Source organism: Vanacampus margaritifer, chromosome 3, assembly GCF_051991255.1.
Source record: "Vanacampus margaritifer isolate UIUO_Vmar chromosome 3, RoL_Vmar_1.0, whole genome shotgun sequence".
In the NCBI taxonomy this organism is placed as follows: domain Eukaryota; kingdom Metazoa; phylum Chordata; class Actinopteri; order Syngnathiformes; family Syngnathidae; genus Vanacampus; species Vanacampus margaritifer.
Window position 1 is genome coordinate 18,316,943 of NC_135434.1, and position 19,818 is coordinate 18,336,760.

Below are 19,818 nucleotides of genomic sequence, written 5' to 3' on the forward strand. Positions count from 1 at the left end.
TATAAACACTCACTTGCTTGATTTCAATTTGTTTAATAACCTTGTGTCTTTCATTTTTCTGTTATGCGGACCCCAAGTGAAAATATTTGGTCAACTAGTTTGCATACAAGATGATGAAACAAATGTCTATCCAGTGTGTTGCATCTACATAACCTTCCAGTTCCAAAAGTAAATAGTAAGAGAACTACTACTAAGTAGGCCTAATTATAGTAATCCTGATGGATTTACAGTAGGTGTGCATCGGAAGTTATTTGCTACATAGCCTACCTGTAACTTTTTACATTTGTTTCTCTTAGTAACTATGGTAACATGCAAACAGGACATACAGCTTACTTGAATAATAAAACAAAAGTGGTGGTTTGGAGACCAGGAATTACAAAATGAGGGGCCGACCCACATAGTGACTGTAGACCGAAAGCTACTGTTTTGGAGGACAGGCAACTTGTTTGCATGTTTGTAAAATGTGTTTCAGCTCCTCTCTGTCTCGCTTTCAGCAGCAGCTTTATACATATAGATTCAATTAATCACTGCAATTAGTTTATAGAAATCAACCTAGGGACAGATCGATACGAATTACGAACAATTATTATTTAATCGTATTCAATCTTGGGATAGGGTTAGGTCAAACAAATGTAATTCAATTCGGGTAGCATTTCGTTTGAAACAGTTTAAATTCTAAAGCCTTTGTTTTAGCGAGAGGCGCTTCCTGAAACAATCGACTATGCGTAACAATACGGAACAATGAAATATATTTATGCTAGACGCCACCACGTAAGAGCGCCTCCATCACATGCTATTGTACACAGTCTCACAGACCTATTATTCAGTAGAAAGGCACGCACGGTCGTTGAGGTCAGCAGAGCGTGTAACTTAAGTCATTCATTGATGTCATGCAAACAGGGAAACTAAACGTTATATAACCTGGCTGTTAGGAATAACGTTCTCCAGCCAAAACACACAGATGACAGTACGATGACGTAATGATGTAACACACACGAACTCCATCAAAGTCAAGTCACTGGCTAGATATTAAGGTTTATGGCAGTTTTCCCGTTTAGCAAAAGCTTAAAGCCAGCTGCAGCACGCGTGTGCTGGAGCTTGTAAAATAAATAATCCTCCTTTCTTGGTTGCTCTCTTCCCAGCTCGAGGCTTAAGTTTGGGCGTATTTTGAATAATCAACGTGGCTGTTAAAAGGACAATTCCGAGTGTACGTCACAAGTCAAAATAGCGGTCTTTCTCGATGAAAGGAGGCTCTCCGCTCATTGAAAAGCTTTGTACTTTGGGAAGTTGCAGTTTGATTTTTGAGGATTGTTTAGCTTTTAAAATGTGATGAAATGTCATTTGACTACAACCTGCCTATACTCAAGTTTTCACTGTAAAAAAGCGGTGCATTGCAGAAATATCAGAAATGCCCGGATGTTCGCAATTGTCCATACTATTCATAATACACAACTAACGCACACAATGAAAAAAAACATGTTTATTTTCATATTCGACACATACAGTACATTATTTAACATAAAAAGTGCAATATGCATTCAAACTACAGCAACGTACAGTACAAAAGTTACTGCATACTGAATAAAAAAAAAAACATGGTTACCAAAAATGATGTAACCTATCGTGATCGTAGTTTTAAAAAGTGGATATGAGCATAAAAGCCTAACAGCAATAAGCCCAACAACTCCCTCAAGTTTTTTTTCCGTTTCTCCCGAATGTGCAAAATGATGTGACAGCATTTAAATACATGATTGACATGATTATATTGTACAGCTTTAATTTGATGAGACAGCCAGAGCTTTGGTTTTTTCACATTTAAAAATAATGACTTTAATGTTGGCAATCCTCAAGGATGACTTCTTTTCATTTTCATAGCTTGTCAAAAATGTTCATAGAACTATGGCCAAAGAAAAAACAAACCATTTCTGATATGAAATCCTTGATTTGCATTTAGACAGATTTTAAGCCACAAAGCATGACTGCTCACTGCTTTCCCATATATCAGTGAAGGGAATGAAAGGGTTAACACTACTTTTAGGTTATTTTGGAAGATAGCTTGTTGTGTACCAGTATACATATATATTTTTTAAAAGCAGTGCAAAGGAACAACACACTCAGAAATTATTCTGATGTTTGTTGAATACAGTGAAAAGCCAAGCTCTCTCCCCACTTTTCATTTCAATCACTCATTCATGCTCACGCTTAGTCACGCATCAATTTCATCACTCTATCTCAAGTTGAGCAAGAAACGGCTCTCCACGAATTCAACATGAAGGCCTATGGCATCTAAAAAATAAACAGTGTGGTAAACAACTCTACAATTAACACTTTCACAACAACACTTTCTGACAGGGGAAAAAACAGCTTTGTCAATGAACAATACTACTTTGTACCAGATTGATTAAAAATGCAGCTGGATACCGTTTTTCAGTACATACTAGGTACTGGGGCTGTGAATTGAAGGTTGTTATCCTCTTATCCTTCTGCCTAAAACCGTGTGCCTCTCTGGTCTCAAACATAAGGCACTTGTTTATCCCAACCAAGTCTGAGGTCAACTGATGGCTTCTCGTGTCGGATACAGCAATATGACTTTCACTGTCAAAGCAGTTTGACAAACAATGTGGCAAATAAGTGAATGCTTTGTATATATTCTTTTTTTGTTTTTTGTTTCCACAATCTGTACAACCCTCTACAGTGCTACGTGGTGAGAAATGAGGGGGAGCTGGAGTACCCCCATCCGTGTCAGCTTACTCGAGCTTTCTCTGGGGTGTGCAAGTCCTTGCATGGTCGGGATTGAGCGGGGGTGGCAGGCGACTCCCACTCCATGCTGTGATCTGGCTCCGGGGACAGCGAGAGAAGCAGTAGTGTTCCTGCATCTGAAGAGCAGGCGGAGCACAGGTCCTCTGAGGACAGGTTGAGGCTGTCCAACTTGGCCAGCGAGTTGGACCGTTTGAGCCTGGACGACACGGTGAGGCCCGCCAGGCGCATCCGTGTCTCGATCTCCTGCGCCCGCTGACGTACCAGGCCGGGCTTTCCTCTCACGCTGCGCAGACTGTCACTGCTGGAGCTACGCGTCAGTGCGGTGCCGTGAGGCGAGGAGGTGGGGGTGAGCACCCCCGACCCCACCACCCCCAGCAAGGCTTCATTGGTGAGGGGAACGACCAGGGGCTCTAACCTTACTTGGCACGGTGTAGATGTTGTCATGGCGAACTCTTCCTCCTCCTCCTTGTGCTGAAAGTTCTTCTTGGACATATGACATGCGTGCAAAGGTTTCATCGAATGCAGGCTCTCTTGGGCCAAACCTGAAAGTCTCTCCAGTCTCTCTGCATGGCGCCGCACCACACCTGACCTCTGCAGCTCCACGAAGGCCTCCTGCTGCTGGGTCAGGTGGCAGGCCACGGCAGGTGTATCATTGTGCAACTCCATCGCCATCAGCTCAGGGAGAACCTCTGAAGAGCTGACAGATGGCCGATTCTCACACTCGATGCTTTCATGCAACATATCACCACAGTCCTGCACCCCGACAACATGAACGGAGTCCAGTGGCTGCTGCGGTACATCGGGGAGAGTTGCAGGAGCAAAGGAAACACTGTTTGCACAGTCGGACAGAGACGCGGTTGAACACTGGTGGTCTTTAGACGATGGTAGGAATGGAGCACTTGGGATGTCAGGAGGATTGAGCTTAAGGCAAGGATCTGAAACAGAGGTTGGAGAAATGTCCTTCCGCTTGGAATTCAAATCCCTCCGTGAAAATAAAGACACATCAGATGCAAGAGTGGCAGCTTTTCCCTAAAGAGGAAAAAAAAGTGGAAAAATGCATGTATAAAAAATTGCAAATTACAGTAACGCCTTGTAGCACCCTATAATGTAATAATTTTCAAAATATGAAATAAAATTTGCACTTCACTCCATCAAAAATGTAACAAAACCCAATAATGTAATAATTTCTCCAAAAATGGAATAAAAAAATCCTGACAATATGTTCATTTTCAGTGGCAAGTTCACAGCAAATATTTGAGTGTTAAAATGTTGGTGTTAATTGTTTAAAGTTTATTTTTAACAGTCAGATTTTAATGTAGGTCAGTGTTGGAGTTAGACAAAGTTGATTTAATTAGTATTAAACCAACTCTGCAAAGTTAAAGAAAACTCTGCCCACTTAACTAATTTTCTCCCAAAAACGTTTTTTTTTTTTTTGAAATGGTCCCAAAAACGCATTTATAAGTTTTTTATATATATTTTTTTATGCTAGAGCAAACAGAAGGCTTTGATGCAGCCTCTGATCTGAGGAGGACACTTAAAGCAACAGTAGTTATTATAAAAAATGACCAGCAGGTGACAGCAGCGTATAAGAGATCAACCAGGGCCATGTTGCAAAAAGGCTATTTTCCCTAGTGTTTTAAACAAATTTGTGAATAATACTAATGAAACTTAGCTATATTCTAATACTAATTGCTGCAAAACAGAAACAGATAGAAACATACTTTTTCTTCCTGATGAAAGAAGAGACTAATCTTTCTTTTGGTAGGTTCCATGTTTTTATAGCAAAAGAACACAATATTCTGTGGGCCTTACAAAATTTGTCAAAATCCAGTAAAATAGCCAGTGAAAATGGCTGGGAGTGAATGATTGATGATAGTTAAAACTAAACTGCCGCAAAGACTTCTGGGAATATACCTTTAATGTAAAAAGGTATTACATTATCGGTAAAAATATGATTACAGGACATTTTTGGTTAAATGATTATATTATTGGGTTTTAAAACATTTTTGATTGAGTTAAGTGCATTTTCAGGAAACTAATACATTATTGGAAGCCTATAATACAAACTCACATTGAAGTTCTGGTGAGAGGTAAATCGGTTGTTGTTGTTGTTGGAATTTTCATTCAGGGTTGCCAGGTCCATGCCATTGCTGTCGGCATCTCCTTCGACCTCGACATCTTGAGTTTCCTCCGCCCCTCTACCTCCATCCCCACCCCCTCCGTCATCTGGCTGCATCAGGACCTCCATGTCTGCCTCCTCCTTTTGCACATCTTCTTCATCCTCTTCCTCCACTGTGCTAAACTCCAGTCGCAGACGCAACTCCTCCAATGGCTCTGGCCCACGGTTGCAGGTCTGTGCTGCGGTGCCCTCGGCTGTAGACCCAAAAGGGGGAAGGCCCAGACCCTCGCGCCCATCAAACGCCTCGTCATCCAGCAGAGCGTCTCGCTCAACATCCTCAATTTCAATGAAGACTTTCTCCATGCCGAGAAGAGGGGGACCACGCACGGGTGTTGAGGGCTCACTGTCTAGCGCAGAGTCAGACAGCCTTCGGAAATAATAGTTGTTGTAGGCGGGATCGATCTCCAGGGCTACTTTTCGGCAAGGGGAGGGGCATGCTGCGCCTTTATCCGGCATTACATCTTCGCAGCAGGGAGACATGGTCGGCTCTGGGGTGAGGTGGTCTCCCTCTTCCTCACCACAGCACTGGGCCGAGACCTGCTGGCCCTCGGTCATCTCACAGTCTGCGTCTGGATGCCACAGCTTGTTGTGACGCTGTTTGCTGAATGTAGACGCAAAGGACACGTCAGTCTGACGTTAAGAAATTAATGTGCACATTTTAAGCGATACCTTGCATCAAGGATGCCCTCATACTCTGCCAGCTGCCTCATGAAACTTGGGTTAGGTCGTGTGATGCTCCTCTTTTCCTTGACAAAGTTGTACGCCTTCTCTAGCGACCAGCCGTACTCTTTCATGGCGTACGCAATGACGGTGGAGGCAGATCGGCTGACACCCATCTTACAGTGAACCAGACACTTGGAGTAGTTCTTCCTGGTGAGAGAAGGTTAAAGTCATTAGCTAACTTTTATTATTATTATTTTTTTTTTTTATTATTATTATTTTTTAAATACATTAAAAACTACTCATTGAAAAGTTTGGGATATTTGGCTTTTGAGTAACATTTCAGGACCAACCGAAATTGCAATATAACCTTTATTGGTGAATTTAATTTGCATATGTCCAACTGTTCAGTGTTTCAATTAGATTTATTGGTTCTATTAGAATTTGGTATTTAAATAGTCCCCCTAATCATGCTGTTCATAAGCGGTCAACACGACACCCAACTATTTATCAGTATTATTTAGCAAGTGTAAGGCTTCAAACAGGACATTTTTAGAGTGATGAGGCCACTGGGGGTTACACGGTAGTGTCACCAGCAGGTTGCAGCGGAAATAACAAAAAGGCATAGAAGTGTATGTTCTTGGAAATTTGTTGGTCGGTTCATAGATTAAGCATCTGCGATTTTAACATTCTTCTCCTTATCAATTCTGAAATTTCAAACAAAAGCCGACTATCCTTAACTTTTTGTGAATAGTGTACACCGACAGGACTCAGGCAATGACCAATAACGGGTCAGCTTGCGAATGTTTCATGACCAAACTCAGAAAACAGGTGAGCCATGATTGGTCCTTACCTGAGGTCTGAACAACTCTGATGTCATTTACAGTCGACAGCAAGTGACAAAAGGGGGCAGCCATTTTGCCGTCAACTGAAAACGACGACACAATTGCTCAGGGAAACGTAATGACCAATTACGGCTCACCTGTTTTCTGAGTGTTTTTTTTTGTAACATTCGCAAACTGAGCAGTGACTGGTTGCTACCTGCAACTGTGATGCCATTTTCAGTCAACAGCAAGTGGCAAAATGGATGCACCCTGCTCCGGTTGGCACAGTGGTTACCGTCACTTGCATTCGGTGCAGGTTGGCGTGAGTTTGTTTCCCCGCCTGGGAGTACATACTGTATATGTGTGTGAGTGCACCAAAAAAAAGGATGCCCCCTGAGTTGGATTTTGTTGCCTAATCTATATTCCACAAACACAATAATAATCAGAATGTCATGTTTATAGACCAGCAGGAGCACATACAACATACTGTATTATTGTAAAAACATTTTTTGGGTTGACTTCCCCTTTAAACTGCTTGTTGATGTTAATACCTAATCAGCCAATCCCACAGAAGCAACCCAATGCATGTAGATAATTGATGTCTGAAGTGCTGATTACATAGCTGGATGACTCACTTTGCTTTAACAATGAAGTTGTACGTATCGTTCCAGTGAGCCAGCAGATCAGTGGCCTCTTCGTCATACACACGTATGTTGTGATAACTGAATGTGCCTGGAAAAAAGTTGTCTATCTCCCTGGTAACATTGAGGATATAGCCCACCCTGAGGAAGGGAGATAAAAGTCAGTCTTTCTTGCTCACATCACAATGTCAATATGTTTTGCATGTGTGTGTTGTTATCAAAGCTACTCTATAAAATTAAATAAATCACCCCGTTTCTTGCAGTTCTTCCAAATTTGATGCATTCCATTCAGAGCCCTCCAAAGAAATAATAAATATATCGGTGAGGTGAAGTATATTATTATTATTCTTTCAGACGGTTTGGTGATCCAGTATAAGCTGTCCTACCAGGTAGACATGGTCAAAGATGAGTGTAGCTTTGTCCATCTGGCCCAAAATCAACAGCATCTCATTGTCGATGAACTCTTTGAATTCCTTCAGGTTGCAGCTCATGTGCTGCTCCAACACAGTACGGATCTAACAAGATAGTCATATCATTAACACAACTCATAAACAAGACACAATCACAGGATGAGCTTTAATTTTTAATCAAACATTTGTGTAGATTTGTTTATAGCTGGTCTGATTGAGAAAAATGTTTTATTTTACTGCATTAAGTGAGCTGAAGAAAGTTGTTAAGAACATTTTTTTTTTATACAAAAAACTTTATCATAGTTTTAAATTTGCCCAACAGGGAGAAGGTTAATACACTGCTACAGCAACAAATAGGAAAGTGAAAACACAAATAGTGTCAAAAGAATAAAAATGGCCATGAACCTAGTCAAGTATGTAAGTAAACAAGCACACAATGGAATCCGGTCCCCCGTGTGAGTCAGGTTTACCTGTTTACATGTGACGTTCTCAAGATCCTGGCATGTCATGATGCTTCGGAGTTTGGCTCTGATAAGGCACTCTGTCCTCTCTCTCTCTGAAGGCCTGAGAGGAGATTTTTATTTATGTGTTAAGAGATGACACGGTTGCAAAAATGACACTTTCAACACCAGTGCTGCAGAATCATTTTACATAACGTTCAGATTTGTATGTAATTTATGATGACTGACTTGTCGACAAACATAGTAGGCGAGTCTGGACGTGTTGACTCCAAGTCCTTCATGGTGTTCCATTCATTGATGCAACTCTGTTCTGAAGCAATGCAGCTTTCGTAGTAACCCATCCAAGTGAGAGTCATACCCCCAGGGAAATAGTTGTATCTACGGGACAACTCGCAAGCCTTGTGGAGCACCTGGAGAGCTGACCTGGTTTGAAATACAGATTATGGAAGACGGTTAGACTGTTTTCATCCATACCAGCTAAACAATCAACTGAATGTGCTCTCTCATTTCCAGCAGGTGGCAGGCATACTGCTTGCTGCAGACGGTCAGCCAAAAAGCATTTCTGGTGCAGATTGGCACATGCAATCAGGAGATTTGTTGTGCTGTGTCATGAAAGGAAACCGCTGCAGATCGCCACTATGGCTGCAGAGGATTACTCACCACATCGCCTGCACTGACACGGGTTTGAAGACATGAGTCCGCCCTGCCGTATTCACAGTAAAGCCCCTGAGGTGAAAATAAAACAGATGGTCACTCTACGAGCTGGAGTGTGATAACACTGCTGTTTGCAGCGTTGATATGAAGGGAAATATTACTGTGGCACTCACCCATCTCCATCCAGATGGATTTTACTGTCACTCCACAGAGGTAGCACCATGCCAATCGAACAGCTTTTGCTGGCAGGGATATGAAAGCATTATTGAATACCATCAAATTAGCAAATACGTGACACTACTAGAAATGCAAAAGATGTGAGTGAGCACAAAACGGTAAGCACAACTCCAAGTATAAATCCTACTGCCACACACGTGGGTGTTATTCATAGTAGCACATTCTACAGCTGTCTCCTCACCAGTCTTTGTTAGTAAAGTCGATTCCCAGAAGGATGTTTTCCTCTGTGTCCTGCCGTCCGCTGGTGTACACAACTACCATGTATCGCACACGATCTAACCATGCACTCTCCAGCCGCACGGCCTACTCAGGGACACACAATTGACATTCATTTCAAAGTTATGTTACAGTTTTATTCATGCTCATGGTGGAAAAGCTTTACAGTATATTACTACGACTATTTGTAGTTCTGCCACACCAAATTACATGCAATCTCTGTACTGAAAATTGTCAGTTTTATCATTTGTATGTAGGTAATGGGCAGTCTAACCAGTATGTGTTTGTTTCATACTTCCAAGCTTCCTACTAACTAACGCACAGCACGGAAACATTTGGTCATGCTCTCAAAAAACCCATGCTGTTCAAACCTGCTTTCAAAACTGATAATTACAAAGAACAAGTAGAGTATCTTTAGCACACATTAAATGGCATTGTAGAGGGTTGACTGTGCCAGGTAAGCCACTGGCATGTACTGGATGTGTGTGTATGCTTTAGTTTATTAGAGTTTCTACACTTGCAGTATATTTGGAGCATTCGCAAGTTTTCAAAGTGCTTCACTTTTATCACATTTTGTTATGTTACATCCTTCCCAAATTGATGACGTGAAGCCTTGTCTTGAATTCGAAGAACAACTCTAGAGATATTTGAAAATGGTTATGCATCAATGCTCAGTATCCAACTGGATAGAGTGTAAGAGGTGATGCAAAGAAGTGCCAAGCTTGTGGTATTATAATCAAAAATATCTGAGGCTGTAATTGCTGCAAAACATGCATTCACAAAGCATTGATCAAAAGCTGTCAAAACATATGCATGTGTGATTTCTTAGTCTTTTAACGTTAAAAAAAAAAGTTGCCATTACCGGTAGTTATTACTGGGTGCTGCGTGTAAAATTTTGTGGGATAATCATACAAATATTCAATTTTGGAAAAGGCCACAACATAACAACAATAATGTTCTGGATGCACTGTATGTTGTTTCTTACCAGTTTGATGCGGTCCTCTGAGCGAAGAATGTTTATCATCACCTGTAGGTGTTGAGGTAAGTCCCCTGTTAAAGATGAAAATGACAACGATAGTGTTAGACACTGATACAATTTCCTACACTTCCAAATTATTATTGCCCGCAGATGTTTCAATTCCTGGTTTCCCGTTTTAACATGAACAAACCCACAGTAAGTCATTCCCAATTGTTCCATCCCTCCTCATGATACATCAGTTGAACGGGATTGTGAAACAGATTGTGCAGGACCAAATGCTGATGAGAGGCCAACATTGTTCAAATATGTTATCAAGCAAACTGTCAGCTAGACAGGTGTTAATTACAACCTTTGGCATAAAACGGAAGATGCACGACTGTTTGGTCACGTACACTGCAACATAACGTCATCTCTAGCCTCGGGTCTTGACAAAAAACCTGATGAAACTATCAATCATGCCTCAAGGTGCCGAATGATAGCAGGATCAACCAAATATTGTATTGTAAACTGTATAGAAAATGGATGGATAACTAAATAGAGTGTGTAAAAGATTGCTCTTCATTTCTCACGGTGGATAGGTTACATTCTATACTGAAAAACATTCATTTATACTGAAAGTGAAAACATGAGCACAGTGATGAAATATGCCAGAACACAACACAATATAACAGTATGTTTATTTTAAGTCTGTTTTGGATAAACTCAAGTGGATCAGACAGTCATGCGTGAGTGAATTCATGGCCTGAGTTTACATAGCTCTGGGGCAGCCAATTTGGCATGGCGCCTGTTCAATAAGTGCCAAAAAGTCAGAATCCAAAATATAAGATGAAAAATTCAAGAATTATGTGTTATGTTTCCACTATGTTTATAGGAAAGGTTCAGACAAGCTGAATGGGTGCAAGGTGGCACGCAGGGTGGACAAACCTGCAACCATGAACACCTGATAATGCAATTGATCATGATAATTACACAACATAACGTAAATATGTAATAACCTCGTCTCTTCAGCCACAAAACAGCAACTACAGTGTTAGGGAGTTAATATTCCACCACTTCCTCTTGATTAGACAAAACTGAACAGCTTAATAGGTCTAACAGAAACAGAATAAAATTGCAGAACTACCGATGGATGTTTGTTGAGGTTCTCACCTGCATGTTTGTGGTGAGGATGCACTTTTTGGCCCTGCTGAGAGCTCCCTTGCTGTAGGAAGAGCGCAGCACCCTTCACCATAAAGAAGCTCTCACTCAGGCTGGAAAACACAAAGGAGGCAGTTGACATCATTGCTATTTGAAACAGGAATTTAAAACGGAATTCTTTTTCTTTTTTTATACAGTACACATTCATGCCGGCTTACTGGGCTTGTCTAAGAAATTATTTAAGTATAACCAACGATGATTTTTTTTTTTCTGTTAACATCAACAATAACAATTTGACAAATTAATCAATATTTTTTTGACAATACATTTGAAAATTCATGGATAACAAGATCTGTTTTTGTATTTTGGCAAATTTCTAATTTGGGGCTTGAGCTTAAAAGGTTTTTAAAATTTGATACACATGTAAATACAGTTTTAAGTTTCAAAACTGTGTCATGTCTAAAGTAGAATTTATTTTGACTAGCTAAGTTATTAAAATATTGTCTACAAATTCAAGCATTGTTTTTAAATCAGAAAATTCAAGCAGATTCAAAAGATGAAAAAGCATTGTTTTTTTTATTTTAAGAAATGGTCAATCGGGAGTAGTGCATGACTCGCTTAAAAGAAGGGTTCCGTCCAGTTAATGGTATGTAAAACATTTTGAGTGTAATTTATAGATTGGTGGTGAAATAACACCCCAGCCGAGTGAAGAAGCCTGAAAACTACAGCAGTCCTGTTTATTTGTTCTGAGTGGCATTACAGCTCCAAGTTTCATTATAGCCAACTAACTTAACTTGTTCACGCCTGCCTATAAAATCCAGCAAATTTTCAGGTTTGGCTTAAGAGATGTCGAAAAGATGACATCAGTGAATACAAAATGGTGAAGTGATTCCTCCAGGCTGACTTCAGTAGTTCCATTTCCTTGAAAATCAATGTGAGCACATTCATCCTTGGACTTGGCAGAAAGTTGGCGCCTGCCTTCTTTGCACGCAAGCTATGACTTCATTAGGAAAGTTCAAAACTGTTCAACGACAGGTACACACTATAATTCAGGTAAAAGAGAAAGAAAATAATTTTTTTTCCCTAAACACTGTTGAAAAGGTTAATAAACAAACTCAATGTAAAAACAGATTTTAATGAAAAGCCACTGATAGGCTTGAGTGAACTATATGATCAGGTTCTAACAAATCCATGCTAAAGTCCCGGGGATGGTTTAGATGGTTTACTGAGAAAAGTACAGTATATAGAAAATAAATGAATAAATACCTGGTGATCTGACGTAATTTGACGTGACAGTTAACAGAATATAATCGTACTAGCCCTCGTCCCAGTGAGCACTGCCGTTGAACAGGTATAAGTAAAAATCATGCTTGCCCCGAATCAATTACTGGAAATAATATTTAGTGTCCTGATACACATTAACCCCCTTGAGAAGTTATACTGTACCATTGCTATGAAAAAGGGCAATATGTAATTACTGTACCTCCAGTATCTTCTACGAAATATCTAACAAAGATTCAGGCTATTACTATACGAACTAAAAATTCAAAAATAAAATATCAGAACTCACTGATTAGTGTTTATAATTGTTCTATTATGCCTAATGTCAGCCCAAAAAAAAGATGAAAATGCAGTATTAATAAGAACATTTTACACAAATACATTTCTGAATACAGTAGAGAGTAGTGTCTAAACATTCAGAAGAGCGGGCCGGCACCAAATAGAGCATTTTACACAAACAATGGATTTCCTTTTGTGAGCCTCACAATACATTCACTCCCTCCGCCCTCAGCACCATGAAAAAAAAAAAGTTCCACAGAAACAAAGCGTTGTGGGTGGACACTTTTCAAATAAGAGCTTTTGTCCCACTGTGATGGATTTAGTTTTAGTTTGTTGGATGTGTGAAATTTCCAAGTGTCGCGGGGGGGTGGTCGGGTTATAATGGATAAATATGAGGCTGAAGCCGCAACAGCCGGAGCAGAAAAGGAAGACAAGCAGATGCTTGCTGCTCAGTATGTCAAATTCCGGCTGTTCATTTCAACAGCGAACTCAACACAAAGGTCACAGGACTTAGATCAGGATAGCTAAGGCTCACAATCACTCATTAAAATAACATCGTAGTGTATGAAAGAAAACATTGGATTCCCCCACCCCCTCCTCCCCAGTCATCCCTTCCTGTGTGACTTTTCTTGATTGTTCAATTTGCTGTAATCTCACCTAATAGTTTATACAAATGCACCATTACTTCCCTCCCATATTTATTCAGTCTTAAAACTTGTCTTTCTAGTGCCTGATTATTATATTGTATTTCATACTGTTGCCTATTCCATGTTTGTACCTCAATATGTACTTATCCTGTTCGCGCATGTGAAGTCATGGGTAGCTGTGCTAAAAAAAAAAAGAAAAAAAGTTTTAAGGCGCCCAAAGGCTGAAAAGAAAACATTTTTCGTTGTTTTCTGAAATAGCTCAGTTACACAGTGACAGGGAAGCCTCATATTAGTTCAATGATTAATTATTCATTTTGCAGGACTCTAGACAGACATAACATTGTGATAACAATGTTGATTAATAAATTCAATGTGAAGGCCTGGAATTAAATTGAAGTCAACATAATTACAGTGAGTATTTTTGCTGCCGTTAGAAATAATGCACTGATGTTAGTTCCCAGTCTAAAGAGCCTGAAGTTCACTCACATGCGCCGCACCTCACAATGAGTCAACATAGCATTCTCCACAAAATCAGGTAGCTTCATGACAGCCTCCTGAATGGATTCTACAAACAGATGCATCCTGTTGAAGCCACAAGCCACTTCCTCTTCGCCAGCCTTCAGGAAAAAAGAGCCATAAAGCAGCGCCAGTTCTGAGTCTTGACCCAATCGCTCTACTGAGTGACAGACTGACAAACAGCCTGGACCCATCCCCTCTGCTCGGCGCTGTTTAAGATTCCACTCCTTCTGGTGCTCCCTCCCCTCCATGGCGCGAGCGTCTGTGTGTGCCTCTCAGACTGGATGGACACGCACGCTGCTGTCTCCACCCGCCACCTGAGACTAACACAACCATGCTTGTCTAATCCGTCTACTTTTTCTGTGAGCTGAAAATACTGTATATAGTTTTGCCCTCCATTATAGTGGCACAGTAAATTTGATCTTGTTTTGCCAGCGCAAAAATGTCCACCTACAAGGATCTTCTTGTCTTACCGTCTATCATGTATTACCTTTAAACCAAGGCACACAATTTTAGTTTAAAAAAAAAAGTCACAAAAGGTATATAAAGTAAAATAATGATCATTTGACTAACACACTTACTTGGCCAATGCATGATCATTGACTACCATGATTTATAGTCGTTTATGGCAACAGGTGGATTACACATGTGAATTATATACCTTCTGCCATCTAGTGCAAGAGCACTTATTTGTTCTGCCAGTCACTATACGCCACTGGAATAGATAGATGAACTAGTAAGCATTACTTTCTTCTAAATTGCATGGGCTGAGTGCAGATGGAAAGAGCAGTGAGAACTGGCAAACTGTGGGTGACAATCACTCAAAGCTCTCAAATATCATTAAATGTTGGTTAGGGAGGGATTATCTTGTCTCTCCCCTTCAATATTTACCAATGGCTGCTACAAATTTACATGCATTGAAAACAAAACGTAATTCAAATTGAGCATTTTTTTTCACAATTCAGAACAGTTCCCAGATGTATTAAAAACATGTCAGTGACAGACTTTCATCAAAAATACACCAAGAATTATAAAACACTTTACCCACTATATTTTTTTGTCTTGCTGAAATAATTTCCAGCCCTGATCCCCCTAAACACTGCTGGGCCAGTGGCGAGTCCGACTTTTGTTATGACAACCTTTGGGCAGACCTCACACAAAAGTAACTGGCCAATTCAATTTATTTCAGTTGGGAGTATCTAATTTAATAAGAGCAAAATAAGTTACGAGCTTTGTCACAATAAATTAAACTCGTAAGTCAAGGCAAGTCTATTTAATATGTCATCATCCAATAAAGCATACATTCACTTGCACGTCTCAGTGCAACAGTATGTCAGATATTTGTACAATCTTGAAGCTAGACATGACTTGCCTCATGCATAGTTAGATCACTGGGTGCACACTGCACAGCTTTGGGTCAATGCGGAGTTGTTGCAAAACATCTTGAGACTCCGCGTGAGCCCTGAATCTCAGTTATTTAACACACGATACGAGCTTTACAGAAAAAATAAAATACAAATTACATAGTAAGTTACAAGCTATATTCTGTAGTTATTGCAAATCAGCATTCAGTTCAAATCTTTCTAATCACAACCTCTGTGCAACAGTAAGTTCATTTACTATCCTATGCTCCTATGTATGATTCAAATGTTGTTTTTTAAGATTTTGCTATTTTGAAGCCAGAGACAGACACTTTGTTCCAATTTGTAAGGACAAATCTTGTATACAAACAAGAAAATTATATGCAATTGCAGCATTAGGTTGCGATGCATCAGATACGGACACCAAACTGATGTGAGAATTCAACCATCATTTGACCTGACTTGACTACGATTACAGAAGAATACGGACTTCAACCAGTCAAAGCAGCCCTACTGGCACAAGCCAGTGCATGGGAAGACATGAGCAGGATGCCAAAAATTCATCCAAATATTTAATGCTGAAAACACAACATTCCCACAATTTCCCGTTTCCTGTCAGGGGTGCACATAGGCGGTACGCAGGTGTGCATGTGTAGTGAAAATGGTCATGTCATGTGCGTGGCAGATTTGATTGCCTCAGTGCGCATTTGGGTTCCAAGTATGTTACAGCCACATACGTCTGTGATAGAAGCTCAGTGACTGTGAGCAGGGCAACCTAAAGTCAAAAAGTCCAAGTCAAGCCAGCAGCCACGTCGTCTGTTTCATAGGGTTAACTTAAGAATGGACTTGACTGGCTCTCACACAAACGGCTGCAGGACTCTAAGGTGACAAAATGCGCTTTCACCGCTGATTTGTTAAAATATGACATTATATGAAAGTGGTCTGTGGTGCAAAATAGATTGGGCACCGGATCGCTGCCCTACAGAACTGTGCTGAATAAGCTAGTGGTCTCACACGGTCTCTATGAGTCAGAGGTGGGCAGGTAATATTTCAAAGCTGCTATGTGGAAAAACTGAAAAGGTTGCCCGAGGTCCACACCAACACGTTATCTAAATTGTGTTAAATAGGAATTTAATGTCATCTTTTTTAAATAAAGCAGTAAAATGTACTGTCACTTGTGCAGCCCTGGCATAGCATGCCGTGTCGTAATTAGAAGATTTAAATTCAAATAAAAACTGGTGAAAAAATTACAGTCACAGAAAAATGATATATCTCCACATACTAACATTAAATCACTATTCAATCAACATACACACAAAAAAAAAACATGTTTACAGTGTCCATATTTTTCGCCTATATTTTTAAAGTGTGCTGATATTAGGAACACAAACTGCCTGTTTAGTTTACACTTTACACAGCAAACTACTCTCTTTCAATACTGTCTTCCTTTGACCCACATCGACTCCCTCTCCTCCCCTAAAGGTACAAGTTCCTGGTGCAAGTCTCTTCCTTGTGGGTCACCACACTGTAAGCCTTTTTTAAGTTCACCTATGACGGCCGGGGACTGGGAAGAAAAAAAAACAAACACCAAACAACATCTGGTACTCATCTTAAAATCTGAACCCTGGTTATAGCATACGTTTACATTTCTAACTTTTTTTTTGTTGTATCAAATCTTCATGAGAAAAGCATCATGAATAATTTCTTCAAACTGACACTAATTTCTTCTTCACTGATCCAAACTCCTGTGCTGCCATTGCAGAGTTCACTGAATGACTTGTGTTGAAGAAGGGAAACATCCAGAACCTGCAGGACTCCGGCCCTCGAGGGCCGAGTGCGCCCACCCCTGCTCTATGTGAAAGTGGCTTGAGAATCATCTTACCTTTGATTCATCCGCCGCTCATCTTCACTCCCAAAATCCTGAAATACAGCAAAAAGAATGTCTTGATTACATTGTGATATTGTGATTGATAAATCTGATCATTATTTTATCAGATTTTTAGAAACATGTTTTAATTTCTACTCCTTTATTCAAAAAACAACATTATTTCAACAGTGCAGAAAATGCACTAACAAATTAATAATAATTCAGTTCCTGGTTTGGTCTGCAACATGTCAGACAATGGGCAACAAGCGATCATTGTTTTCCAAGTAAAAACTGATGTTTGCAAATGTCTTATTTTGATGGGAAAACACACAAATATAATCCTGCTTTCATGGAAGATGGAACAATTCAGAGAACATTTACTGTTGAGAGGCTGACATTCCAAGGATGTACACATTTAAATGAAACAAGGTCTCTAAATGATTCATCAATAATCCAAATATATATCGATTCCTATGTTAATTGATTATTTAGATACATTTTTGCGCCTCTAGTATTATTTAATAATTTTGCATAACTGTACATATTGGAGTGGCAGGTGTTGTCGGTATATGCAGATGGGAAGGGTATGTTCATTTATGATCAATTCTTATGCAAGTCTAACATTTCATTTCCCATCTTACACTCTTGGACTGTAAATAGAGTGAATCAAGCTAAAAACATGAGCTACTTAACATTAGAATCCGTTACATTTCAGTTTATGCTCTCTTTTCCTGCAGTAGTACTCCACCACTGCACCCACTCCTCGTCGAGCCGATGACATCATAGCTGCAGCAGCTTTTACTGTTCCATGTCACCGGACATCTGCGTGCTGCGCCAACTACTACAGATGACTTTTTAAATTAGCAAAAATAAATAATATAAAAGTTGGGACGGTTGTACAAATGTTAAAAACAACTCTATAATAACACAGTCCTCCTGTACGTGTTATACCTGTGGTATTTGTACAAGATTATTTCAACACCACTTGGTGTTGATTTAAGATAACTGTGGCCAAAACATGAATGTAACTTTTAATCAAAAAGCTGATATTGTTACAAGCGATCTAGTATACACTAGGAATCACAAATGAGTAAGATACAAGAGAAAAAAATGATAACTGAAAGGTATTACTTTACAATATTTGCGTCAGTTTGGCTGTAGATCACACGATTGGAGTTTAGATGTGAGAGATTTTTGTAAATGTTACTTTTAAATAGTGAAAAATATAAAATACATCTCAATTAATGGTTGGACATTTTAGTATGGGTGGTTGTTAAACTTGTTAATAGCGCCCCCATCCGACAGTAAAGACGGTGGTAACAACTGTGTTCAAAATTGAAATGGGAAGTTGCTGTCATCTGAACCAACCATAAATGTCAACCGGACAAGCACCCCCCAAAATGATACAATATAGCCACTATAAGGGGTTCAAGTATTTTACTCGACAAATGTACTGCCCAAAAGAGCCATTTAACGATCCATTTCTAGAAATCCAAAAATGAATGTGACAAACAAGCCATCAAATATAACACGAATGCCTCACTAGCTCTAACATTAAATGTCAAACAATGAATGAAGGACAGCTTAGAAGGCAAATGCATTGTTGTTGTCTGTGTCAATAAGGCTGTGCCAAGCAGACTGTTTAATCAAATTAAATTAAAACGTAATTTTCACTGCTAGCCAGTCACGTCACGAACTAGCTAACGTTAGCTACATTGCTTAAGTGTCCTGCGCAGGCTAATCTTTGTTATCTTGATATCACTAACCACGTAAGCAAAGGTAATGGAAGCACTGGTTCGCTTGCAGCTTAATTGGGCCAAAAAACAACGAACGCTCGCTAGTTGAAGCTTCCAGCAAAAGGGGCCTTCATCCGGCAACATCTCCCCTCATTAGCATCTCTCCATAAACCCCACGACACACCGGAGTATTCGTTTTTAGACATCCACCCAGTCCCCCCGGAGCAAACAGACCTCGCCCGCAGTGGTGGTCGCGGTGCTGGCGGTGGACGCGGCGCTCGGGGTCGGGGACCGCTGCAGAGTAACTAACGCCATGGCTGGAAGCGGAAGATGCACCGGCGGCCGTTGTGGCCTGGTGAGCTGCCCGGCTAACGATCCGCCTGGCGCCTGGTGAATGAACAGATGGACGGAGCGAGGCAAGGGAGGGCGGTAGAGAGTCTTCACCGTCCTCGCGTCATGACACTTTCCATTGATTGCAACAGTACTGTACACTACTTTCCATATATCAAGACCTAAAATTTATGTAAATATTTAGTTTTTTGTTGTTGCTGTAAACCTATTCCCCCTGGCACATTGTTTTATTTGTGTTTTTGTTATGTATAGTCAACAATTGTAATAATTGGTTGGTCATCATTGACAAGAATGGCTATTGTTGTATGTTCTGCAATAATAATAATAATAATAATAATAATAATAATAATAATAATAAAGTACTGTACACTACTTGCTGTTATTGTTTGCGCAACCAGACACAAACATTCAGAAGATATGAAGGGTACCAAAATGAATAAATCAGAAAGTGTGAACATGTGAATCTCAAATAGAAATATATAGATTAAATTTTTATTGATAGGCTTACTACACTTTTTGATCCAGTGTTCTGACTCGCACTGCATAGAGTACATACCTGAATAAATTCTCAGTTTGAGTGAAGAATTAAGCAATGTCCAAAAATAAACTAACTATGGAAAAA

General features: G+C 40.0%; 1 protein-coding gene across 1 annotated transcript; it reads right to left on the minus strand.

The window, feature by feature from the left end:
• Window positions 1-1,465: 1,465 nt before the first annotated feature.
• Window positions 1,466-19,264, minus strand: ssh1a (slingshot protein phosphatase 1a). The gene is made up of 15 exons (XM_077561804.1): window positions 19,080-19,264; window positions 17,125-17,162; window positions 11,171-11,271; window positions 10,028-10,092; window positions 9,008-9,129; window positions 8,763-8,831; window positions 8,596-8,661; window positions 8,164-8,358; window positions 7,945-8,038; window positions 7,451-7,579; window positions 7,314-7,360; window positions 7,059-7,205; window positions 5,609-5,809; window positions 4,832-5,540; window positions 1,466-3,789 (listed from the first exon to the last, which is right to left on the minus strand). The coding sequence occupies exons 1-15, from the start codon at window positions 19,158-19,160 to the stop codon at window positions 2,743-2,745; spliced, it is 3,111 nt and encodes a 1,036-aa protein (XP_077417930.1). The 5' UTR covers window positions 19,161-19,264; the 3' UTR covers window positions 1,466-2,742.
• Window positions 19,265-19,818: the final 554 nt, after the last annotated feature.